The sequence below is a fragment of the Mustela putorius genome, unplaced genomic scaffold (assembly GCF_011764305.1).
Source record: "Mustela putorius furo isolate JIRA1106 unplaced genomic scaffold, ASM1176430v1.1 tig00003962_pilon_pilon_pilon, whole genome shotgun sequence".
In the NCBI taxonomy this organism is placed as follows: domain Eukaryota; kingdom Metazoa; phylum Chordata; class Mammalia; order Carnivora; family Mustelidae; genus Mustela; species Mustela putorius.
The window spans coordinates 22977072-22996535 of NW_025422106.1; the positions used below are offsets into that span (position 1 = coordinate 22977072).

At 52.5% G+C, this 19464-nt stretch overlaps 1 protein-coding gene across 1 annotated transcript in view; it reads left to right on the forward strand.

Moving 5' to 3' along the window:
• NXN (nucleoredoxin) overlaps window positions 1–19464 on the forward strand; it is a 154360-nt gene that overhangs the window by 129177 nt on the left and 5719 nt on the right. The window contains exons 5-7 of the mRNA XM_004747377.2: window positions 466–572; window positions 15701–15880; window positions 17568–17692. Coding sequence (XP_004747434.2) covers window positions 466–572; window positions 15701–15880; window positions 17568–17692 — 412 coding nt within the window. The remainder of the gene's footprint in view (window positions 1–465; window positions 573–15700; window positions 15881–17567; window positions 17693–19464) is intronic.

Sequence of the window (19464 nt, forward strand, 5' to 3'; positions counted from 1 at the left end):
CCTATCACTGTGGTTAGATCTGTCATTCTTATAGTTTTTTTTTATACATGGAATCCCAGGCTTCCGCTTGGTTAAGAGTGTGCTTATACACTGTCATACGCACAGACTGGAAGTGTCATGGGAATGCAGTGTCCTTGGACACCTAGGCTGCTTATAGAAGTGCTACCTATCGCTGCTGATAAATGAGAAGTTGGGCCGGAGTTCAATTGCTAGGACCCAGGGAGCGGGCTGCTTGGAATGGCCTAGTTCACATCTGCCTGTTGTGAGGAGGCTGTTGCTTCTCCGTGTACACCAGAGGGGGTAGAATAGTCCATCGCCCCCTCACCCTGTAATCTGGTATCCGAGGAGCACAATAGGGGCGCCAAACCTGTGGAGCCCTGGCTGTAGCTTGGTAGAAGGCAGGGAGGACCCTGCAGTGGTGCTTTTGGGGATAACCGAGCCTTGCTTCCATGTGTGTCTCTGTAGGTCCGAGGACTCATTCAAACAGTACTTCAGTGAGATGCCCTGGCTCGCTGTCCCCTATACCGACGAGGCCCGGCGGTCACGCCTCAACCGGCTGTACGGAATCCAAGGTAGGCCTTCCTGACTCCATGGGGCTCCCTGAAGACTTGCTGGACTGGCTCACCACACCTTTGGCTTTTCTTTTAGAGGGAAAAGGACATCTTTATTTCCATAACTGTTCGTGTTCCTGGCTGTCTTAAAAATTATATGCTGTGAGTTCTACGGTGTGTAAATTATATCCCATTAAAGCCATTGTTTTTTTGTTTTTGTTTTTCTTGAAGTACTTGTCCAGGCGGAACAGCCCCTTCTCAGCGCCTGACCTCGTGTGCTCTGATGCAGTTGGGCGGTGGAGCCCTCAATCCCAAATGACGTGGGCAGAACCCTATCCTAAGGGTACCTGTCAGACAGACCTAGGAATGGTCTTTGGTTCCATCAGTGAGACTCTGAGTCTCCGTTTCCTCATCGCTCATTATCATGATCTGAGCCTCAGTTTCCTTATCCACAAAGTGGGCCTGATAAGCCCCTGCAGCAGGGAGTCTCTGGGAGCATTCTTAGCGTAAGGGATCTAGAGCATCTTCTCGTTCCTGACGCACAGTAGTGAGGGCTGAGTGGCTGGGACGTGTAGGTGAGAAAACTCATTTCCCGAGAGTGTTGAAAACTAGGACTTAAAGTACTAATCATGTGTGTTTTCTGGGAGTAACAGTTATTAGATGAGGCAAACTGTGTTTTTATTCTCTATAATGTGAATATCTTCTTCTCAGCCTTCACCCGGCTGGCTTTTCTCTTGATAAAGCACTTAACTGACCTATTAAGAATTAAATGCATTCTTCTATGTCAGTTATAACTCAGTTTTTAAAAAAAGGATTAAACTCATTTCCTTGGTAGCCATAGTACCAGGTCCCGGTTAGCCCTAGGCAGACACAGCTAATATTTGAGTTCTCAGTGCTTCTTGTGTTATAGGGAGTAGGAGGGGGAAGAAAAAAGGCAAATCAAAATTTAGCCACAAATTCCACAGCTTAGAGGGGACTCATAAGGTTCTTTGAGCTTTTTCTTTACCATTTAGAGAAAGCATATGGCTTTGTTTGGAGCTAAGCTTTAAAAAAAAATGAACAGTTAATTTTAAGTCAGTGCTTCTCCGTTCCAAACGCACATAAGAGGCCTCTAGGGAGCTTGTGAAAAGGCAGATTCAGATTCCCTGGGTCTGGCTACGAGTGGGGCTGAGATCCTGCCTCTCTAGCAAGCCCCCAAGTGACACTGATGCGGGTGGCCCAGGGACCACACTTTGGGTATTGATAAGCTAGGTCTTATTGAAGCTAACCCTTCAGGATTGTGGAGGCTCATGCCTCGTTTTAAAAAAATGAAATCAGTTCCCTTCCCCAACAAAAGCTAAGTGATAGATAGGAATTGTTTACTGGTCCAGAAGGAAGGGTACTGGGTTGAGTGACTTTAAGAAAATATCACAAGTTTATTTCCTTCTTGCACTCTGTTTGCACAGAGACTTAAATCATGCGGGCCTTGGTATAGGAGCAGCATCTGTCGAGAGGAGTATCAGGAATGACCTTTGGCTGGTGGTACTGAACAGAGGGTTAAATTGCCCCTTTGTGAGGATAAGTGAAACTTCAGGTCTCTGAATTCTTACATTCATTCATCTGACAAGTTATTTACTGAGAGCTGGCTAGAGGAGGTCTATTCTTCTGGGCCTGGGAGACACAGTCTTGAGTAAAAACAGACCCCATCCCTACCCGCAGGGTGCTTACAGTCCTAAACGGGAGGCTCATACCCCATCAGTCAATTGTACAAATAAACCTAAGTGTGATTGTGAGTGCTTTGAAGGAAGGTGTCCCCAGTGCTAGCGGGGCCTGTAACAGGGAATCCAGATTGGCTGGGAAGGTAAGAATGTTACATTCAAAAGGAGATCTGGAAACCATAGGAGTTTTAAATGTAAAATGAAGAGAAAGAATGTTATCAGCAGAAGACACAGAGGCCCTGCCGGTGTAGGGCTACTGGGAAAGAGATCCAGGGCAAGGGTCCTCTGCAATCAGAGTATGACAGGGAAAGGACAGGGCTGGAGGGTTTTGAATGTTTTCCTCGGTCCCCTTTGTTCACTTAAAAAACCTTAGTCCTAGGATTCAGATCTTCACCCCAGAGGTGACCCTGTGTGTCGCTTAAAGGAGATGTGACAGTCTTACTTTTTTTTCTAAGATTTTATTTATCTATTTGTCAGAGAGAAAGAGAGAGAGAGCAAGCGAGCACAAGTAGGAGGAGAAGCAGCAGGTGGAAGGAGAAGCATCAGGCAGAAGGAGAAGCGGACACCCTAGTGAGCAAGGCCCCCCTTTGCAGGGCTCGATCCCAGGACCCTGGGACCATGACCTGAGCCAAAGGCAGATGTGTAACCCACTGAGCCACCCAGGCATCCCATCACAATCTTATTGTAACTGCATAGTGGGAAAGGGGTGCAGTCAGCCAGTGTGAATGTCCCTTAGCCTCAGTCCCTGGGTTGTGACTAGATGTTCTTGAAGGGGCTCTAGGTGAGACCTACTGGTAGGCTGGGTAGTTCCAGAGCTTTTCTTAGTGATACCTAGATTTTGCTGCCCTTAAGTGCCCATGTTTACATGCAGCTGTACCCTGCTTCTTCTGAGGACCATAGATTTCTCATCTTGGTCCTTGCAGCAATACAGAGACATTCCTGAGTTTTCTCTATTCTCTACTCCCCCTATACACCAGCAGGCGTCTTTGATATGTGTCTGCCTCTGACTCCCCAACAAAGGCCCTTCAGTCATGTTCTGGCTTCTCCTGCCTCCTCTCTTCCAGCTTCTGTACGTGTCTGTGTACATGCATGTATTCACACACAAATGTGCACAAAACGTGACTCTGCGACATGCTTGGGCCGTGGAGCATACCCTCACATATGACCGCGGAGGCATCTTAGAGGTACATACCAAGAAGGATCTCAACTCTCCTACATCTACCAGGCCCGGGGCCTCTTGGATCTTTGCCTGGGGCATTGTTTCCTGTTTCTCATATTATTCCACTTTCACTGATACCACCTCTCTTGTCTAGGCCACCAACAACTCAGTCTTGTCTCTACCTTCCACTGAGTGAACTTGAACTAGTTCTTATCCTCAGTAAAATTGAGAGGCTTCAGCGTTGGGCCTTAATAAATATTTAACAGATTAACTTGAAGGAAAGGGTTAAATTTCCTTTTACAATAGAAAAGGTAACTTTTGGATGTCAAAAAACTTAAACAAAGGCAACCAACAATATTAATGACATGTATGGCAAATCGTCAATATCTTTAATAGAAAAAGAGATCTCCTTAGAAAAAAAGAGAATTGGGTACCTGAGTGGCTCAGTTGGTTAAGTCTCTGCCTTTGGCTCTGGTCATGAACCCAGGGGCCCTGCTTCTCCCCCTGCTTGTGCGCGCATGCGCTCGCTCTCTCTCTCTGTCAAATGAATAAATAAAAGCTTTAAAAAAGAGAGAGAATTTAGTAAAAACTATGTATAGGATATGAGGCAGGCAGTTCATCCAGGGCATTGGTATGATAGGATCATATCATTTTCATATGACGTGAGAAACATTCAGCATAATTTACTTCCTTGATTTACAGATGAAAACACTGAATTTGTATCTATCTCCTTTGCAAAGAACTCCGAGCACCCCGATCCCCACTAAAAGAGAATCCCTGTGTAGGGAAGAGAGCAGACTGCTAGTAGAAATGTAAATCAGGACAAACTTTCAGGAGAGCAATTGGCAATATACATCAAAGGCCTTTAAAAATCTACAAAACCTTTAATTTAGAAATCCCACTTGTAGGAATTAGTGCTCAGGAAATTATCCTATAGTGCCCAGCAGAAGCTGAACTTCTCTTGAGCAAGTGGTGGATTTTTGTTTTTAGTTTTTTTCCTTCATCTTTTGTGTATGTTGGATTTCATTATGGACCACATCCCCCCGCCCCGTAACCCCTAGAAAACCCAGAGCTGAATTTGTTAACCACTTTTAGCAACTTTGCAAAACTCACCTTTTTTGTTGCATGCCCTTGACCCTGTTAGCTTCATTTACTCTTCCTGTTTTCCCTTCAGGAGGATATTTTCATCTGTTTTTATTGGCTTATATCACATACTTTTTAAGCAATCTCCAATCCTTTTTGGAAGAAAGGCAGAGTAGGTTTAAATGCACGGGAATCTATTTCTTGAACTTCCGCTAACCACCAAGCCCATGCACTGAGCTCCGTGGGAAATAGGAAACCAGAAGAGTAGCCTGGTGCTGCCCTTGAGTGGACAGGAGGAGACTTACATTGGGGGATAATCTCAAGAGCAGAGTATGATGATGTCTTGAGGAACTAGAAAGTGTTGGTCCAGTAAGTGCCATTTTGTATGAGGGCTTAGAAGACTGCCACTTGTCCCAGCCACCACAAGGCCACTCCATGCAGAGGCACATTCTTTCCCAGCCCGTGCCATCAATGAGCGGAATCTTTCCTCCCTGAGGTAGAGCCCTTTACTGGATGGGGAAGGTGTGGGGTGGGACGCAGGTGTTCCTGGCAGTCAGTGCTAAGGCTGTGGAATCACTTGAAACTAACAATTACCAAAAGATGGTCTATATCATGCATAGTCACTTAGGGTGGCAGTCTGTGCCCTTTCTCTCTGCTCCGTGAGATGCCTCTGGGGACCCTGGGGAAGTGTGGCAAGGGTTGGTACAGAACAGCAGTCTCAGAAGGAGAGATCACAAGCTGCACTGTTCAAGGTTGCCCTACAGACTATTGGGCAGGGCACAGAAGAATTAAATGGATCACGTTCTGCCTGCCTTCGGCCAGCGGAGAAGGGAACACTCAGATTCCGCAGCTGCCAACCTATAAATATTACAGACGTAGGAGCTGCGGTTGTTAGGTGTGGCCCGGGCAGCCGGAAAGTGGCTGCCCACGACTGAGGAGGAGGAGAATGGGGACTTCTCGGAGACACGTTGATCTGGCACCAACTCTTAAGGCCCTGGCAGTGTGGGGATGAGAAGCACGCATGTGGTGGGGACTGCAAGGGGCTCTCAGTTAAGGACCAGCAGGCTGACCTGGAGGGGCGCTGTGTGCAGGCGCAGCTAGCCACGGTGAAAAAATGAGATTCAGGCTGATCTTAGCTCCCACCAGCGAGCGTCCTCTGCCTCAGGCTGGCCTGCTGCTGCTCATTGGTTGGCTCCCTGGTATACAACCCCCTCTGCCCTCTGTGCTAGTCTCTCTTCAGAGTGGACCTGTCCCCTCTCCGAGCCGCTTGCTTTCTCACTCTCAGGTGTATAGTCTCCCTGGCACAGTGATCACTGACCTCTTGGGCGAAGCCTTAGGACCCATTCCTGAGGGCATCCTGGCAGGCATTGCCAGCTGACCTTGATCCGTCTGCCTCTGGCCCCATCAAGCCAGACACGCACTAAGGCGCAGTGACCTGAGAGTGTGGAAAGAAGCACAGGATCCTTCTCAAGGCAGCACCTAGTGACCGGCTGCGCAGCGGAATAATCTGAATTCAGATGAGACTCTGGCTTGGAGCTGTTGAACCAGGAAGGCTTCCTAGGACAGGTGGCTCTGGAGCAGAGCCTTTCAGAATGGACGGGATTTAGATAGAGAATGGCGAGGGCAAAGGTCAGAATAGGATGCCTGTAGTGTACTGTAGGGCAGAGTGGGCAGTAAGTCAGTGACACCACCTCCTAGCAAGCCTCGAGCACCATTCCGCACATCTTGATCTTGACCCTTTGCACCTTGGAGCCTTTTGAAAGTTTTGATTAAAGTGGTGATCAGTGCCATAGTGACACTTAATCTAAACTAGAAGAGAAATCCCAGAGGCAAATCATCCGCTGGTACTTATGGTGGACACAGTGAGCACCCCCTGTGACTTGGCCTCCCACTGGGACTCGTGATGGACCTACCTGTGGGGAGAGAGACAAGTGGCCCATGTGGCTGCTGCAGCCCAGAGCCCATCCCCCTGCGTTTTCCTCCCTCCAGCCTCACAGGGCCACTTACAATCTTCTGCTTCATGGCATTGTTGGGGAGGCGGGGTTCCGCGTGCATCAGGGGTCTGGTTTCTGTTGGAAGTGCCTGTTGTTGGTAAGTTCTTATGCAGTAGTTTGTACTGATCTTACCAGCCAGCTGTAAGTACAAGTTTCTTGCAAGTACAGACACTCCTCGGGGATGGCACAGGTTCGGTTCTAGACCCCCATGCTAAAGCGATACCTCAGTAACAGATTAATTTGGGGGTTGCTGTGGGATGTTTTAGTCATCCAGGGCCAAGATGGCAGTGATCAGGGAGGAAGAATGGCAGTGGGGGTGGTAAGACCGGGCAGGTTATTGACAGAATTTGAGGATAGGGTCTTAGAGTTTGCTGACAGATTTGATGTGGGGTGTGAGAGTGAGGGAGAGTCAGAGACGGCTCCATGGCTTCCTGCCCAAGCGGCCGGAAGGAGGCAGCCCCCGTCAGCGGAGTTGGGGGAGCTGTGTGCGCTGGGTGTGGGGCATGTGGCCAGCAGCCGTATGAATTCAGTTGAACGGTAGCTTAATTCTGACCATGCTGCGTTTGAGATGCCCATTAGACACTCAGCTGGTGGTGTGGATTCAGCAGTCTGGCACTGGGAGGGAGACGGGCCTTGAGGTAGAAATCTGGCATTTTCCAGTTGTCCCGTAGTTCTAGATCAAACCTAACATGGGCTGAGGTCTCGTGGGAATGACTGGGGATGTTGGCAATCCACTGACCTCCCTATTCTCCTCTCGCTTCATTTGCTTTTGTTTTCCGACGCTTGGGGCCACCCCTGAAATCCTTTCCCCTTCCCCCTCTCCTTCCACATCACCCGTCTCCTGTTTCCTGCCCCTCGGTTTCTTGGGTTTCTCCTGCATCTCCTTCACAGAGGCTTGGTGCTCTAATACACCTGGAGCGCCAGCATTCCTCCGCACCAGGTTTTCCTGCTTCATCCCAGCATGTTGGATGCACCAACCCAACCCTGGGAACCTTCCAGAAGATTGGCTCCACTAGTGGGATTCATCCCCTGCCTAGAAGCAAGCCCTCATGGCTGTGGCCTGGCTTCCAAGACTCTCCGGAGTCTGGTCTCAGATACCTGTGCAGCCCCATTTCTTACTGCTCCCCTGTGAACACCCTCCCCTCCTACCCCCCAGCCCTGCCATCTCTGCTGGCCTGCTGCCCCAGTGCCTTCCCTCCAGCGCAGACCTTCCTCTTGCGGCCTCCCATGCTCATGTGATCCCTTGCCACGCGTCCCGTTCCCGTGTGTAGCTGCAAGGGCTGACTCCTTTCTTGTGGCTTGGCTGCTGCTTTAGGACACGGAGTGGGGACGTGTAAGTTCCAAGCCAGGAGTTCTTTTCCTTCCTGTCCTTCCTCCTCTCTTTCTTGTTCACTCAGGCTTTGCTTCAGGAATCATTTCTTGGGCATCTCCCGTGTGCTGCAGCCGGGGCGAGGCGGCCGAGGGAAGCGGAAGGCAATAGTGAGGTGCCCTGGGCCTGGCACCCGAGCCGCAGGAAGTCTCTTCCCGACTCGTGGAGGTTGCGTAGGTCCATCATCCGGGCTCCTTGCCCTCCACCTAGGATGGTTTTTGCCTTTGGAGCCCTTGTAGTTCACGTCCGTGGTGTGGTATCATTTCTTGAGTCTTGGAAGCAGGGATCTCTTTGTCAGGTGCACCATCTCAGTTGGATTTTGCTTGTTTGCGTCTGAGGATATTTAAATGCCTCCAGTCCAGCTCTGATAACTATGACCGTGATGGAATTGTCGATTCTTCTCTACTCATCATAGCATCATGGAACTCTGAAAATTATTTTTGATGGACTCCTGAGTATTTTCTGAGCTTTGTTTGACTCTCTGGTTACAACTCCAAAGTCATTCAACAGATGTGTTTATATGTATGACTGTATATTCTGGGCTCTTTTGACTTTTTAAGTAAGCTCTCCCGCTAACGTGGGCCTCGGACTCACAACCCTGAGATTAAGAGTTGCACGTGGGGCACCTGAGTGACTCAGTTGGTTAAGCATCCAACTCTTGATTTCAGCTCAGGTCATGTTCTCAGGGTTATGAGATCAAGCCCCACATCCGGCTCTGCCTTCAATACGGTCTTCTTGCAGGTCTCTCTATCCCTCTGCTTACTCGTTCTCTGTCTCACTGTCTCTCCCTCTAATAAATAAAATAAAAAAATTTTATTTAAAAAGAGTTGCACCCTCCACCAACTGAGCCAGCCCGGTGCCCCTACTCACAACACTTTTTTTTTTCCTTCTTTATTCCTCTTTTAATATTTATTTAATTGAGAAAGAGAGAGAGAGAGAGAGGCAGAGAGAGAAGCAGGCTTCCTGCTGAGCAGAGAGCCTGACACAGGGCTCCATCGCAGGACCCTGAGATCATGACCTGAGCTGAAGGCAAGACACTTAACCAGCTAAGCCACCCAGGCGCCCCTACAACACACTGACACCAAATGTGTGTGGGGTTTTCCCTCCACACTCACCTCCTAGATTCTCTAACACCGCCTGGGTGTCCTAAAAGTCAGCTAAATTCTGGCACCATCTACTTGGGCTTAGTGTCTGATCCCACAGATCTAGCGCTCCGTCCTACCAGAACCCCCACACTTCAGACATAAATCCTAAGTCCAGACCTCCCATGCTCTGACCAACTAGCCATAAATCAGGGGTGCCCATGACCCCCTCCTTGGGTTTGGTACTTTGCTAGAATGGCCCATAGAACTCAGGAAAGCAGTTGATTTATTCTCATGTTTATTGTAAAGGCTACAAGCCAGAAAGAGACAGAGGGAACTGATGCCTGGGGTGTGTGGGAAGGGGCACAGAGCCCCCATGCCCTCTGGGCACACCACCCTCTCAGCATCTCCAGGCGCTCACCAATCCAACCCAAAGCTCTGCCCCCACCAGTTAGGGATCTTTATGGAGATTCCATTACAAAGATAGGATTGATTCAATTCCTGCCCATTGTGGATTAGCTCAGCCTCCAGTCCTTCTCTCCCCTCCCCCAGGGGCAGAGGTCAGGGGGCCCAGCTGGATGATCCAACTTTCCATTCAGGCCTTTCTGGCCACCAAACTCCACCTTCTGAAGCTTTTTAGGGGTCCCCAGCCACTGGTCACCTCATTAACATGCAAAGACACCCATCGTGCCAGATTCCAAGGGTCTTAGAAGCTCTTGTGTCAGGATCTGAGATCAAATGTTGTTAAGACCAAGTATTATAACAGGAGGTCCCTCTCACCCCTTCCTCCCAGGAAATTACAAGGGTTTGGGGAGCTCAGTGCCAGGAACTGGGGATAAAGACCAATTGTGTGTTTCTTACTATATTACAATATCACCATGTACACACAGTCCACACGTATGTGGGGTCAGTAGAGGGTTCTTACCGTTTTGAGGATCCGGTCTTCAGCAAATCCTGCAGGGCTGTCTGGGAGAGCTCACGCTTCCTGACTCTCTCTGTGTCCCGGGGTCTGTGTCTCCTCCTGAAGCAGTCGGATGAAGAGCAGCACCAGGGACGTTCCCCTGCTCAACCCACTGCCGAGCCACCTCCGCCTGGCCCGTGCCTTACAGGGACCAGGCACCCTGATCTGATGGTCACTTTGTGTATTGAGGCACATGAGCACAGAGCTTCCCTGTGTGATCCCAACAAGCTCCAATGAAAATGTTCATCCTGGAAGCTGGACCCAGCATCCCGAAGGACACCTTGCATAAGATGCCTTGTTGAGCTGCCTGTGCAGCTGGCCGTGGCAGTGTACGGATCTTGAGGACTTTACCAGACCTGTGACTGGCCTGCCCAAGCCGAAAGTCCTGTTCTTGCCACTGCTGCTGTTGCTGCCGCTGCTGGTGGCTGATCCCTGCTCCTTCTGGCGCTCTGGACTGAGCCCAGGCAATGTTAACCAGCAGCTTCACCAGGACATCTGGGCTCACCGAGGCCCTGGTATTCCTTTGTCCCACGAGTGGCCCTTTTACTCTGAGTCCCAGGTCTCCCTACTGCCCCAGCTTCATGCAGCCTGGGGAGTTTGCAGCCCTAGGAGCGGTTTAAAAATGCCTTTCTAAGAAAAGCATTTAGACACACTTGGCAAAAGGCAAATCCCATTAGCAATTGCCTAATCCTGGCTGTCAGAGAACACTCTATTCTTTGCAAGGAGGCTTAGTGCCCCTTCTCTCCTGGGTTGGGGGCCCTAGCGTTTTGTTCCTCCTCTCCCCTCTGCTGGCCCCGACCTTTGGGGAGGACAGACAGCTTAAGGGCTGTGTAGGGGACAGAGGGACAGATGCAGGCCCCACCTCCAGAAGAACAGTCCTGGAGTGGGATGGTGCTTCCAACCTTGGGGGGTGGAGGGAGAGCAGGGGGCGGGGGCGTCAGTGGGAGGACCCTGGGCAGCAGGATCGCCTTCTCTGGCTTCTCTGTCGCCCCCTTTCCGTCCTCCTCCTCTTCCCTTTCCCGCCTTCCTCTTGATTCTGCCATCCTCCTCCCTCTTTCCCGAACTTGGCCCTCTTTCCCACCCCCATCAAAAATGAATTTGAGGCAGAACCTATTGATTTCGTACAGAAACAACCCATCTGGAGATCGTGTTTTTGAGTGTTTTTTTTTTTTTTTTTTCCAGTGGAGGGGGAGGACAGGCCAGTGCCAGTGTGTTTCATAGCCCCCATCTCAGTGTTTGGAGGGCTGGCCCCGGAGCCCTGGGTGGGGGCGGGCTGGGCACTGCCTCGGTGTCCCATTCTGAGTGTCTTGTTTACTTTGGAGAACATAAAAAATAAAAAATAAGGAAGGACAAAGAGTAAGAATAAGTATCCATGTGGCCACCACCTAGAAGTGACCGTTTTGCTGCAGGTGTTAAAAATCTAAACAAATGGGTGCATGAACACAGACAAAGGGGAGCCTCCCGTGCCGCCCCGCAGTGCTGGGCTCCCTCCCCGGGGGAAATGCTACCATATGTTTCATGTGTATCTTTGTAATTGGTTTTCATATTTTTACTGCCTATGTACAAACCCACTGTGTTTTTTAGAAGCAAACTTAAGTGCTGACATGCTGTAATACCAGTCTGTAACTTGCTTTTCTCACTAAAGTTCTGTGTTCAAGATTTCTCGTTGCTCTGATACCTGGTTAATTTCTCTGCAGTGCCGAAAAGGGCTTCACTGTGGGAGCGACCCAGTTTACGTCGCCTTTCCACTGTTGATGGACACTCTGTTGGGTCTGGTTTCTCTTTCTTACAAGAATGGGACCATAAATGTCTTTGTGCCTCCCGTCACAGACACGCGGCCCCAGTGGCTTGCAGGCTTACGGGCCAAGTTCAAGTTGGCCAGAGCCCTCCCTGCACCCTGCCTTGCGATCCTCCCGAGTTTTACCACGCAGACCAGCTGCCCCTCTCCCTCCCTGGGCTTTCCAGGCAGGGGATGGTTTGGGGGAGTCAGCGGGGAGTGCAGACAGAGCTGCTGAAGGAAACTGGCAGGCCATGTGGCCCAGGCGTGGTCTGTGTCTGTTGTCCTTGCCTGACTGCCCTCCAGTTCTTCTTTGGTTTTTATTTTAAGCTAATACACATTTATCATAACACCAATTAAGAAAAAACTCAGATCTCTATCCCTCTCACCCACATTCCTGCCTTGCTACACACTTGTTTTTCCTGTTCTGAGTTCCTTTTGGTCTCTGTCCACACGCATACATACTTACCCAGAGCTGTAATCGCACACACGGTGCTGGATATTCGCTACTTTCTATTTAACGGTATTTTACAAACTGTTTCCTCCTTGCTATAGGCCCCACCATGGGATCACGTGTTGCCCGGCCATGTGCCCTCACCTGCTCTTCCTGCAGAGGGGCTACTTTTCCTCCATTTCTCTCTTCCAGCTCCCAGCAGTCTTTGCGTGATGACTCCCAGCCCCCTCAGATCCTATTGCCATCTAGAAGCAGAGAAAGAAAGCTCTCAGGGTGACAGCCTGCCCGGCTCCTGTCCCACTGCCCAGAGTGCCATATGACTGAGCTCCCCGGCCCCAGGCCCCTACCACCGCCACCTCCTTCAAAAGCTTCTCTTCCCCCCGCAGTAGAGAAGCAGCCAAACTCAATGTAGGACAGGCTCAGGACACATGGCTTTGAGATTGTTTTAAAGACTCAGAGATAGCTTCCTCCCAGGAGGAAACCATTTGGAGCAGGCTTTGAGGCCTTGCTCTTTCTTTGCAGGTTTTGAGGGAGACTGTGAAGGGGAGGTGTAGGCACTGCTCGTGGGCCAGCCCGGAGGCCCAGGGCCAGGGCTTGAGGCAGAAGCTCTCTCTAGAAGCCAGGGCGTGTTATGTTCTTCCTCTGCCCAGCGTTAAGCTTGGGATGGCGCAAGTAAATAGACGTCAGCCCCATGCGTGGTAGATGTCACAGAGTTCCCAGAGTCCTCGCGGCGGCGTTGACATTGTCTTGAATTCTGTTTGTTCAGGTAACTTCCTCCAGCCAGCCCAGATATTGCTGTTGATCCCACTAGGCTATGGCAGCAGTCTTCCTTACCTCTGCCTTCCCAGGGGCCAAATAATCAACCCAGGGACAACCAAAACTAGCAATAAGGAACCACTTTATAAGAAGAGCTAGCGCGGACGGAGTATACTCATGGTACAGCAGTTTCTCCGCTCTCAGCGTTTTACACTTATCCTCTTGTTCGCTCCTCACAACACCCAGCAAGAGAGGAGGAGACGGTCTCCACCCCCTGTGACAGCTGTGGAAATGAGGCTCCAGGAAGTTTAAGTGGGTGGCCTGGATCTTCCTTAGAATTCTCCCTGTGCTTTCCCTCAGCCATCCCGGTCAACCCAGCCAGCCGGGAGCCGACGAGCTCCAGCAGAGATGAGGTGCTCCCTCTGCATTCCCTTCAGAGAAGCCCCTCGCTGGCGTGGAAGTTATTTCGTACAGAGGCATCGATTAGAAATTTTCCATTCCCTTTCAGTTTCCCATTAGAGGCTTTGCCCTATTTTCTCCTTAGAAGTCTCTGCCTGGGAGAACCTGCTTCAAGCGAGGGGAGTGGGGATGGCTTGCTGCCGGGAGGAGAGGGAAGAGGGGATGGCAGCCCCAGCCTCCCTCTGTAGCCTTGAGGAAGAAGTAGAGAAAGCTGTGGATGCTGGGGGGGGGGAGATTTTAGGGGGGAGTTCCCTCAACTACTCGAGAGCGCCCCCACCCGCAGTGGCCAGGTAGAAAAACAACAGGCAGGGGCGCCTGGGTGGCTCAGTAGGTTAAAGCCTCTGCCTTCCGCTCAGGTCATGATCCCAGGGTCCTGGGATGGAGTCCCACGTTGGGCTCTCTGCTCAGCGGCAAGCCTGCTTCCCCCCTCTCACTCTGCCTGCCTCTCTGCCTACTTGTAATCTCTGTCTGTCAAATAAAATAAATAAAATCTTTTAAAATAAATAAATAAATAAATAAAAGAGAAACAACAGGCAGACCAGGGCTCCTATCTCAGTGTGGCCACTTGTGGCCGGATGACCTTAGGTGAGTGATCTAAGGGCTGGGGAGAGCCAAGGCCCGGGGCGGTGCTGTTCCTTGGTGGAATCAGCTGAGGATGCCTCAGCAGCCAGCCTGGGGCTCCCATGTCCTTGTCCTGCTGGACCCCAAGGACTTCAGAGTCTATAATCGTGGTAATCGAGAAGACCCCTTAGAAACTAGGAGTCCCTTGGAGAAACTGAGGCACCAAACCGGGAAGTGGGTTTCTTTGCCTTCAGGTTTTACTTTTCTTCGCTTCTCTGTCCTCTGCCTGTGTGTTCTTCACAGACCAGCTCAGCATCCCACGTCTGGACTACAAACAGGCCAGCTGCTCTGTCTAATCATAGTAGGAGGCGGGCCCCGGTTCAACCCAGCACTTATAATTGCCAAGAACTTTACCAAAGCCTATTTGAGATGGGGTATGGCTATGGGAGGCATTCGCCAACAGCCGGCTGGCGTGTCGCGGTGTCCGCGTCCATCCCTCAGGATGCGGCGTCCACCCATCCTCGGGGATGGGGAGGCCAGACTCTGGAGGCTGACCTGCTGCTGTCAGGATGGAACTGGAAACAGCCCAGATTTCTTGTGTGCTCTGTGTGACACACAACTCAGGAGGCCTGGCCAGTCCTGAGAATGTCCCAGGAGCCCCGGCTGCGTGCGTCTGTACGTGATACAGTGGGAACGGCAGTTCTCCATTTCTCTGTGAACCCGTTCTCCAACATGCCCAGCCACTTCTTCTAATAGGTGTGAACATAATGGACTTGTTTAAGTCCTTTTGAAGTCAGGCCCACCACTGCCTCCCTGCTGAGCCAACAGCCGCACAAGCATTACAAAACACTGGGGCCATATTCCTGGTCCCTCGACGGCTGTTGCCCCTTCTTCCCCCGACAGAGAAGTAAAATGTCAGCAGAGCAAATTACTCACTGAATACTTCGGAATCTATAAATATTAAATTGCTATGGCTGTCACTGGCCCAGATAAAATTAAAGCTCTGGTCAGCTCCAGAGGAGAGGTGGCTGGTTGGGGGCGAGGCGGGGGTGGGCAGGAGCTGCTGTCATTGGAGAGACAAGTGTCTCCAAGAGGACAGAGTCGTGGCTGTGGGCTGTGGTTGGTGGGGGGTACCCTGGATGGAGGAGAGGCAGCGGGCAGTGGGGTACAAAGAGCCAGGAGGTCGAAATCCCAAATGTGATCATAACCAGGATGGGGTTTTCTCTGGTTTCTCACTTGAGGCTTAATGGTTGGGAATATGTGTGGTTTACTGGGAGTCTTGTGTCTCATTTCTTTCTCCAGCCCAGGACCCTCTCTCTCCAGGCAGCAGGGCTAGAGATGGAGGTGGGGTCGCGGGCTCCCTGGCAGCCAGCTGTCCCCTGTTGTGTGCAGCCCCTGCCCCAGGCTCCCCCACCCTCACACTGGCAGGCTGGCAAGTATGGGCCTGTGTTTTCACACCCTTTGCTTGGGTTTTTGGTCCCCTGTAGGTGGCAGGGGTGTCTTCTTTGAGATCTCCTGAGGGTTTATTGCGTGTTTCTGTATGCCAAGACCCGGTGCTAAGTTCTTTGAATGCACTACCTTGTCGATATTTACAAAGTGAGAGAAGGAGGGAAGTGTTGTCCATTTCCCACACTGCAGTGGGGGACACTGAGACCATGAGGCCAGGAGAGGGGAAGGGAGTTGCCGGCTTCCTTGGGCAAGTCAAGTCGCAAGGGAGTCCTGTGGCTGTTCAGTGACTGAGCCTGGAACCCGCCCCAGCACTTCCGGACTCTCAACCGAGCTCTCTCTCCCTTGCAGGCATCCCCACCCTCATCGTGCTGGACCCCCAGGGGGAGGTGATCACGCGGCAGGGGCGAGTGGAGGTGCTGAATGATGAGGACTGCAGGGAGTTCCCGTGGCACCCCAAGCCCGTGCTGGAGCTCTCCGACTCCAATGCTGTGCAGCTCAACGAGGGCCCCTGCCTTGTCCTGTTCGTAGGTAGGAATCCTGGTAGGAGTCCCAGGGTGGGCCAGACTCAAAGGATCTCACATTTGGGGGGGTGTCTGTCCCTGCAGCTTCTTTCTGTCAGGAACAATGCCAAGCCTGGGCCTTTGTCTTTCCCAGCAGCCTTGCTTTTGACCCCAATGATTTATTCATGGCTCTGCCCCTGCGGGAGGGGTTCTGGGAGCTGGCTCTGTGCTTTCCTTCCTAGACTGCCGGCTGGGAAGAATAGGTCAGGCTGGAGCCCGCCCCACAACCAGACCCATTGTTGGAAGGAAGCCTGCTGCAGCAGCTGCAGCTGCGGGCTGGGTTCCCTTGGGCGAAGGCCCCACCCCCACCCTAGCCACAGGGCCACATCTCAGGCCAGGTGTCCCTCTCAGTCTCCCCACTCTCTATTCAGTGGGGGGCTGTTCTGCGGGGCAGGAAGACACCAGAACATTCACTCCAGGCTCCCTGTAGCCCTGTGGGATGACCCCTGTTCCTTTTGCAAAGGAGCGACTGCTGGTCAGGCGCCACCTCACCTTCTGCCTTGGGACATGTTACTCAGCTCCAACTCAAAATAATTTGGAGTCCTAGAATCCATGGCTGAGATGTTGCGAAACCCATTCAGTTGATGGGGTGGGTAGGGGAGGTACTCTGGAAGTCTGGTGTGGAAGCCTGCAAACTGACTTGCAGGCCGGTCACTGTGCTTGGAGAAAAGAGGTCTCCTGGGGAAGGATGGTCTTGGGGAATCCTTGTCCTCGGGGCTTTGCTGCCTGCCGCTGGCTCACATACCCACATTGCAGGGCCTCTAGGGAATCGTTTTGAACTGAGGGACAGTTGCATCTCACAGGCCCTCTCTAGATGTTGGTTAGGAAGTCCCAGAGAGGCAAAGCGAGTTCCCAGCATCACAGAGCGGGTTGGATGTGAGTCAGGAATAGGTCCTGACACGTCTGCACGCTGCGGGCCCCTGGGGCCATGTGGCATTCCTGGGTGAAAGTCCTGCTGCCTGCCTCCCCTTCCCTGCTTTGCCACTCAGGGAGTTGTCTTGTTCTGGGTTACAAGTTCCTGCGGAAGTGAGCCCCAGGGCCCCCCGGAGTTGCTCCCCCACTGTTCTTTCATTGGAGGCAAGAGATGACTAACAGGGACTCTGGGGCATCCAGGGAAGGCAGTCCATCCTCTCCCTGATGAGTCCAGCCAGCCATGAAGTTGGCTTTCCAGGAGTCCCAGTGCCTCCCCATTGCCACAAAGCTGCAGACTGGACTGTAGTCCTGACCCCGTCCTCACTGCCCCAGCTACCACCCCTTCTGCCATCTTCAGTAGGAGGTCAGATCTGAGATCATTCTGCAGTTCTGTGATTGAGAGAAAAACTACAAGGACCTTAGGTCCTGGCTTTGGGGAAGCTCAGCTTCCAAGGCCAGTTTGTGATGAATTCGGTGGAAAGAATAGCGGTGTCTGGGGTGTCAGTGAGTTGTTCCTGTGGGAGCACAGTGCAGTGGTGTGCATGTGCCACGGACTCCCCCTACACACCCCCACACCGCCTCATGTACCCTGGAGGCAAGGCCTGTGTCCCAGGGGAAATGTTGCTTCCGTGCAGGGGCTTCCCAAATGGCCATTTCAGGCCCTGGACCCAGCTCCCTCAGGGGGCGCCACTCCATCTGTTCCACAAACCAGTGCTTCTCGAGTCTCTCTCTCCCCATTACAGATTCTGAGGATGATGGGGAGTCTGAGGCAGCCAAGCAGCTGATCCAGCCAATAGCCGAGAAGATCATTGCCAAGTACAAAGCCAAAGAGGAGGAGGCCCCACTTCTGTTCTTTGTGGCGGGGGAGGTAGGTGCCGCTGGGGCCTACGGGCTGCTCAGCAGACCCAAATTTTGGGAAGTGCATGATGCAGCTCTAGGGGATGTTAGAAGGAACCCCAGGATCTGGGGTGAAGAACCCACAGACAGATGTGGCATGAAAAAGTGTGTCATCCCATATGGAAAACCATTTCCTGTGGCTGCTGTACCTTCTTCCCTCGTTTGCCACTCGGCAGCCTCGGAGCCACAGGGGTGCCCTCCTGGGAAAGGGCTGCTCCCCAGGCTGCTAGGAAGAGTGGCAGCCACAAAGATGGTCAGCAGCACTCCCTCCGTCCTGGCTGGGTCCAAACCAGGCCCGGGATGCTTTACAAAGCGTCTGCATGGCCAGTCTCTGGGCCCTGGCCTGCAGAGTGGGCGCTTCCTATGGCCGGCAATACCCACGACTCAGACCTGTATTTCCCAGCCCCCCGGAGAGGGTGCTGAGGTTGGACACTGCTGCTGTCCCAGTCTCTTCGCGCCCCAGGCCTTGTCTCTTGAGGGCCTCCATCGGGGACGGACTGCACAGAGGACTTCTCACAGGGCGAGAAGGCCTGGTGCTGAGCTGGGCCAGCTCCCGCAGGGGGCCAGAGCCTCTATGCTGGCAATGCAGGAGTCCCTGTAAGATGGCTGTCGCTGCTCTGACTCGGTCCCCACCCCCAGGCGGCCCATCCACGCATGCTCCGCCATCTCCCCCCACCTTCCCAGCGCCGGGGCCAAACCTGGTGATGGACAGACACCCTTTTGGAAGCCCCCTGCCTTCTTTCCGCCCATCTGTATCCCCAGGGGGTCAGAGCCGGGCACTCATTTCACGCTGTGCCATTGGGGTCTCCCGAGAGCCCGCATGGCCAGACACCCCGAACCACCACCCATTCATCACCGTTTCAATAGCCACCCCTGCTCAGCCCTGCCGGGCCCCTCGCAGGCAGCTAAATTCCCCCCTGCTCTGCTGCTGGGTGGAGGGAACAAAGCAGGTTCACAGGGCCCTGCCTTGGGGCGACACAAGCCCCCTCCACACAAAGCACAAATGGAGGCTGCTCTGAATGTATTAAACTCTAACCCCTTTCAGACGCCTGTGAGAGGAGAGATGGGTGCACAACAGACTAGCGGAGCCAGGGGGCAGGGGTGGGGCTGGGGAGCTCCAGTGAGTGCATTAGGCATGTGACTGAAAAGGCGCATTTGGATCTTCTGTGTACCAGGCAGCAAGCTTGATGGGCACCATCCCATGTTCTTCCCCACCGCCCCACCCCCCCAGACTGGGAACAGCGTCATTATGTTTCACAGATGAGCAGAGTGAGGCTTAGAGGGCACCCGCCGGGCATGCGCACTTGCTGGCTCATCTGCTGGCTCGCACTTAACCCCGAGCGCGTCGTTCTTGAATGCATTTTACAGGGGACAAAGTCTGGGCTCACAGAAGTGACTTATCAGGGCCACACATTAAGTGGGTTGTGCAAAAGGCAGCGTGAGGTCAGTGGGACCCCCTGAGGCAGTGTTCTCACTCCTGTCCATGAGGTCCTGCAGGTGGCCAGTCCCCGAGGGCAGGATGCCTGCGCCAGAATCCTCTGCTGTCCAGCTCCCCACCTTGCCATCCTGTCCTTGCTGTGCACTTGACCTGGGCTCCTGACCTTGCAGCTCTCTTAGTCCCGTTCCCTGGCCCTCCATGCTCAGAAGCCAGGCGGCATGGAAGGGGCTGGGCATGGGGTGCTGGGTCATCAGGCACTGACGGGGCACTTCTGAGCCAGGACTCTGACCGTCTCCCACTCCTCC